The sequence below is a fragment of the Coregonus clupeaformis genome, chromosome 26, assembly GCF_020615455.1.
Source record: "Coregonus clupeaformis isolate EN_2021a chromosome 26, ASM2061545v1, whole genome shotgun sequence".
Taxonomy (NCBI): Eukaryota; Metazoa; Chordata; class Actinopteri; order Salmoniformes; family Salmonidae; genus Coregonus; species Coregonus clupeaformis.
In genome coordinates this window covers 37,047,003-37,053,665 of record NC_059217.1, presented here as the reverse complement: position 1 = coordinate 37,053,665, position 6,663 = coordinate 37,047,003, and the positions used below count along the sequence as shown (strand labels likewise).

Here is a 6,663-nt window from a genome sequence, read left to right as displayed (position 1 = left end):
TAGGATGTAGCACCTTAAAAATACTTGATAAAAGTCAGAAAGTGGTTTTAAATGTAGGGTACTTGAGTATAAAACTAAATACTGTAAATCCAAATCCCTTATATTAAAATACAATCTTTATTGGTCCATACACAGGGTAAACCGGTACCACACAACTACACAAACAGGATGGGAGCAACAGGGTCTTGATTAAGGGCACATCGGCAGTTAGTGGCAGCTGATATGTTGATGCCAGCTACGTTCCGGTTGATAGCTCACACCCGACAGATGTATTTCCATCAGCATTGGGATTCGAACTTGCAACCCTCCGGTGGCCCGCTTCTCTGAGGCTACCGCTGCCACAGTTGGCCAAATTAGTTTTTTTTTTTTTATAAAGTTGTTCTCAAATAGGTAGGCTACTCCAACACTCAGAATCAGATGCTATTTACCAATGCAGCTATGCCAGAGGCGAAACAGAAGGGATGATTGCGCGTTCTCTTGATAAGCATGTGAATGGGACTATGTTGCTGTCCTGCAAGAGTAGTCTCCACCAGGAAAAATAAATGTATCAGAGTAAAAAGTACATAATTTTTTTTTAGGAATGTAGCTAGTTGAGTAAAAATAAAAGTTGTTAGGAATATAAATACTCAAGTAAGTACAGATACCCCTCCCCCTATATAAAAAAAAGTATTTGTAGGCTACTTACTTTATCTTTCTGTTCTTGGCCAGTCTAATGTAAAGGCAAAATCACTACAATTCCCGTGAGCGCTCTGGTGTCGCTTCTGCCAGAAATTTCAACCAATGTCGATGCAGCCTGCATGTCACATGAACTTGTTTGTTCACGAAATTTGAAATATCTCTTCCTCTCGGACCAAATGCATGTTTTTGAGACAGATGTTGAACTGAATGACATCGATTTAGCAGAAGATAGCAAGCAAACTATTTAATTACAAACATAAGACGGTAGGTGCTTTTGATGTATTGGAAATACGAAATTCGTCCATACGACCTAGCTAGTTAGATGCATTGTATTGTGTGTCGTGCCAGCTAACGCGTTAGCTAGATTGCTGCTAGCTACATTTTTAAACTGCCACAAATACATTACCAACTGAAGTAAGGATTGGGCTAAAGTTAGCTAGCTAACCAACCATGTAAATTAATCCTGACATGTTAGCTAGTTATGCCCATAATACATGCTAGTCTGTCAAAGCTAGCTAACGTTAGTTCATGTTAAGAGTAACGTAGCTTTATTAGCTACAGAAGCTAGCTAAAAGCTAACGTTATATCACACTGTTTTTCATACGTTTTCAATTTTCTAATTTCCCTATGAAGGACGACTAGCGTTAACCTACTACGACGTCTGCCCTGTGGACCCTAGCGACCTGTCCTTGCTTGTCCCATGAGGAGTATGGATTCCCATGCCAACAGTGGTAGCTCAGCTTTCTTATCCTTATTTTTTGTTAACTATGTAATTTATACCATTGATAGTCACATTGTCAACTATTTAACGTTATAGTCCATGAGCTAGACCCCCAAATTTGGGCCGTCGGGCTCATTTGGGTTGACGACGTCGTATATGATTGTGACAACTATGGACATAACTAGACCTTCACGAAAATCACTGAGACATCTTCACCCAAAGTGAGCCCGAACAACCACCATGGCTCATGTACTATTAGTAGGGAGACAAAAACACTGTCCTTCCTATCAAAGGATTTAATTGTTTGTTGCATTGTTTGTTTTAATTTCCTTGTTCCTTTTCCCCAAGAATTTTTCTCATTGGCTGAAGAGAAGTTTGATTTTGACGTTTCACTGTCACCTGCGAGGTTGGTGTCATAGATATCTTTGATTTCCATTTATTTGTATTTGGTTTGCATGTATTTCTCTCTTGAATGCATTGCCATTGAACTCAAAATCAGTTGTCTGTGTATTTGATACTACCATTGTCTATACATTTTACATGGGAAATTTTCCTTCACTTACATATGAAAAATAACATTTGTAAAATCAATCCCCCTTGTTTAAAGCTCAAGAGGAGATGAAGACGATGACGAGGTCTTTGTGGGTCCTGTCTGTCACAAGGAGAGGTGTATTTCCGTCGGTCTGGAGACCATTGTCAAGGAAAGCGTCAGCAGTTGGCCTTCAGTGGGTGAGAGGCCCAGCTGGAGTCCTTTGGCTGAGGACAAGTTTGAGGAAATCTGCAAGGAAGCCCACCTACTAGCCAGTCAACTAGTAGTCAACCAGCAGCACCCTGATGTAGGGGAAACCAATGGTACACTCACAGTGAGTAAAGAGGAATCGAAAGAGGACTTTGTGCAGGATGCTGGGGCCAAACTGGGCATGTTCAGAAAGCCAGTTGACGCTGTGCTCAGCCCTATCAAAAGGGAGACCTTCTGTGTCCAGGACAGTCCATTGAAGCAGCTCCCTCCTGCTATTCAGCAGCGGCTATTAAGGGCTGGTGGAGTTTCTAACTCCAATAAGAGCAGTGCTGGCACTTCCAGCCCTGTGAGAGCGGGGACTATGACTCAGCCCAAGATGGTGCGCCGAGGCAGGGTGGGGCTGGCCTGCAACACCGGAGTGCGCCCTAGAAAACAACAACCAGCAGCCCGAGGAGCGACCGCGACGACAGCCCTGCATACAGCCAAGACTAAACCAGCGCCTGCCGAGAGGACCACCATGCTGCCTCCTCCAAGCAAAGTATGGGCACTAGGGATCTTAGAAGATATCTAGCCACATAGCCTCGATCATTCGGTATGGTCTAAGGTCAAATCAATACTGGAGAAAGTTTTCTCAACTCATGTAGTCTGTTTCTTTCAGGGTAACTTGGGGCTGAGGCGTAGCCCGGGTAGTCGTACCTCCAGCAGAGCAGCCTCCTGTGAGGACATTCTCTCTGACACGGCCAGCGTGTCCTCCGACATCAGTGACACCTCCCTCAACTCCAGTCTGCAGGGGAAGAGGACCCTCGTACCCCCTAGCAAGGTAACCCAGAGGATTTTGGTGATATAATCAGAAACGTACATTTATGCCGGATTCTTCATTCATATAAGTATGAGATTCAGATCAGATGATAAAAGATGTGAATACCCTCTGATAAAATGGCAGGTGTTGAAACATGAATGTCCTTGTCCTATTCAGAGTGGGATGCGGGCTCTGTCAGTGCTCAAAGCCCCCCCTCCTCAGACCAGGAGAGTGACTGACCATAGGAGAAATACATCGTCCTCCTCTTCCTCTGTGTCCAGCTTCAACTCCAGTCTCTCTGTGTCACCCACAGGGAAAGGTGAGGCCCTGTGTAGCGCTTCACAAGCACTGTCTCCTTAACAGTGTATTTTCAAGGTGCTTTCTACAGTTCAACCATTTCAAAGATGTGATGTGTATGGAAAGTGCAATACAAATATCTGAACTGTCTCTGATTTTAGGTAAACTTAACATGTCCCTCAACTCCAGCATCAGTGGCCCTAATGGCCGCCTGCCCACTGGCAAGAACCGACTCACCAATCCTGGTGTGAGTGCCACCAAGACCCGCAGGTCTACCGTCATCGGCCGAGCTCCGGAGCCGCCCTCTTCCACCACAGGGGCACGCCGCTCCATCTCAGCCCAGGGAAGGAAGCCCTCTGAGCCAGACCGGTCTAAAACTGTTCAGTCCACCCCTTTGAAGAGAGCTGAACTGGCGGCCAAAACCACCCCCCTGCACCAGACTCCAGCCAAGACTAACATGGAGAGAATGTCGTCTGTGCCCAACATCCCCACCTCGTCTTCAGCGAACATGGAGAGCGTCGTCAGCGGCAACCCCAAACTCAAGATGTTCATTGCTCCAACCCCCACTAGTCAGTTCAAGAGGAGGTTGGAAGGTGAGGACTGGTCAACTGTTGGCCATCAATGAGCAGCTACTACTGATCACTGTCTTACTTCATGTTTCTAAAATGGAAAGGCTCAGAATTGTTTGCTCTCAAAAATGTAAACTTATTCAATTTCTGTCTTCCCTACAAAGCGGTTTCATCCCCTGATGCCCCTCGCATCATGAAGCCAAAGAGATTGATGTCTGCTTGCAGTGTGGAAAGGTACTGTAACTATAATAATATGCCATTTAGCAGACGCTTTTATCCAAAGCGACTTACAGTCATGTGCGCATACATTTTTACATATGGGTGGTCCCGGGGATCGAACCCACTACCCTGGCGTTACAAGCGCCATGCTCTACCAATTGAGCTACAGAGGACCACCCATACGTAAAATGTAAACATTTTCTCTAAGCATCTGGAGTGGGAAATTGGTATTCTAATAATATTCAATGGTGTACAAAGATGTGTTAGTCATCCTAATCCATAACATTAGCATTGTATATGCCCCCCCCTTTCTATCCAACAGTCTCCCCCACAAACTAGCACTTCCAGTTCCAGAGCTGCTCCAGACACCCCCTGCTGGGGGGAACAAGGCAGTGCAACCCAAGATGAGACGCCCCTCTGCCCTGCCCACCCCTGTGAACCGGAGGATCTCTGGAATCCCCATGCTTACCCCGAAGAGCATGTCACGGCCAAGCAGGCCCTCCCTGAGCATGGCCAACCTGACAGCCTCTACCCGGAGGGCCAGCTACTGGAGGTGAGAAAGCAGCTGCCACACTAGGACCACCACACTGGACTCTATCTAAAGGGGCCAAGATAATAGTCTTTCCATAAGTGACATACTGAACCAGTGTTAGGGTAAGGTGTTGTGATGTAATATAAATAGGCTTATTAGAAGCTAGTTTGTGATAACCATGGCTTTTTTCCCCCCTCCAGTCCAACCCAGGTGAAGGGGAGCCACCAAGAGGAGGTGGCAGCAGCCCCAGAAGAGGAGACCGTCCAGCCCTTTTCCCTGGAAGACGAGCCAGAGGTGCAGCCCTCCACCCCCGCTACAGTCCCCCATCCAGAGGAGCAGGAGGTAAGTCAAGATGTCCCAGAACCAGGAGTGGACCAGGAGCCTCCTACGACTAACAAGGAAAACAACCACCCTGAGCTGAATGAAGAATCCAAGGAGCTCCAGAACACTGAAAAGCTTGTGGATCAGCCTCAATGCTATTGGATGAAGACACAGGAAGTTAATGAGGTAATGTCTTGATATGTGGAAGCTTGCATAACTTCTTATTTGTCTTTGGTTGAATGACGTTTGTATGTTCTGGTTTGTTTCTTGTCCAATAGGTTTTGCTGGTGGATGCCCCGATTCCTGTGTTGAGGCCATATGAGAAACTCCTAATTGACCTCTCCAACACTCCTGTCCTGATGAGAACAGCCACTGTCAAGCCATCTGGTGGTCAGGTGAGAGAATGCACTCCTTATATAATTATTTTTTATTAATTGTACCTTTTATTTAACTAGGCAAGTCAGTTAAGAACAAATTATTATTTACAATGATGGCCTACACCGGCCAAACCCGGACGACGCTGGGCCAATTGTGCGCCGCCCTATGGGACTCCCAATCACGGCCGGTTGTGATACAGCCTGGAATCGAACCGGGGGTCTGTAGTGACGCCTCAAGCACTGAGATGCAGTGCCTTAGACCGCTGCGCCACTCGGGAGTCATTATGATGACTGACTATTGAGAAATGCAGTGCCATGATACCCAGTTGACTCATAATATCAAGTATGTTGTCAGGATTCATATGACCACACTGATTACCAGTAATTGTATGTATATTTTTTTCCACTTACAGTTGATTGACCTGAGCTCTCCCCTGATCAAATGGAGTCCGGAACACAAGGACAGTGCCTTAAACAATGCACCCCTGATCAACTTATCCTTTTGATCAATAATATCGCAATAGAGCTAGATTCCAGCATTTCCTCTATGTATATTGATTCCAATAGCCTTCCTGCTGAAGGTTGTGCCTGTACCACACACTAGTGACATTTATAATGATAAAACTAGCTGTTGATGATCAAGGGTTTTAGACAAGAAAATAAGATTGTGTTTTAAGTCAAGACTGTTAGTATACATGCTATGTAAGTCACCAATCTGATTTCTTTTTAAGAATGGTACTGTACCTTATTATTTTTGTTTGTTACTGTCTTGCAGCTCTATGTGGTTCTTTTAAATCTCTAATAAATGTTCTTAATTTAACTTATTGTGATGCTGAGTCTTGTGTGTAGATTAATGCAGGTCTGGTATTAGGGCCAGAGAGCTGACCTGTGCTCATTGCCTCGGAGACAGTCTACTCCACTATTGGCTGGGCACCCAGAAGTTTGACGTCGACTGAAAGGAACAGCTCCTGCCCACAGACATACACACAGAGATTTTCTTGTGCTCTCATAAATAAGATATAATCCACTCGTACACTCATACATTTACCAGATACACTATATATACAGCCATTCCCTTGCTGACAGGTGTATAAAATTGAGCACACAGCCATGCAATCTCCATAGACAAACATTGGCAGTAGAATGGACTTACTGAAGAGCTCAGTGACTTTCAATGTGGCACCGTCATATGATGTCACCTTTCCAACAAGTCAGTTCGTAAAATGTCTGCCCTGCTAGAGCTGCCCCGGTCAACTGTAAGTGCTGTTTTTGTGAAGTGGAAACGTCTAGGATCAACAGCGGCTCAGCCGCGAAGTGGTAGGCCACACAAGCTCACAGAGCGGGGACACCGAGTGCTGAAGTGCGTACCGCGTAAAAATAGTCTGTCCTCGGTTGCAACACTCACACCGAG

General features: G+C 45.6%; 1 protein-coding gene across 1 annotated transcript; it reads left to right on the top strand.

Moving 5' to 3' along the window:
- Positions 1–794: 794 nt before the first annotated feature.
- Positions 795–6,072, top strand: gtse1 (G-2 and S-phase expressed 1). Its single transcript, XM_041848633.2, has 12 exons — positions 795–942; positions 1,312–1,409; positions 1,748–1,805; positions 2,007–2,676; positions 2,797–2,958; positions 3,115–3,256; positions 3,396–3,827; positions 3,968–4,037; positions 4,345–4,575; positions 4,755–5,061; positions 5,154–5,270; positions 5,666–6,072. Exons 2-12 carry the CDS (start codon positions 1,379–1,381, stop codon positions 5,756–5,758), a joined length of 2,313 nt encoding a protein of 770 aa, XP_041704567.1. The 5' UTR covers positions 795–942; positions 1,312–1,378; the 3' UTR covers positions 5,759–6,072.
- Positions 6,073–6,663: the final 591 nt, after the last annotated feature.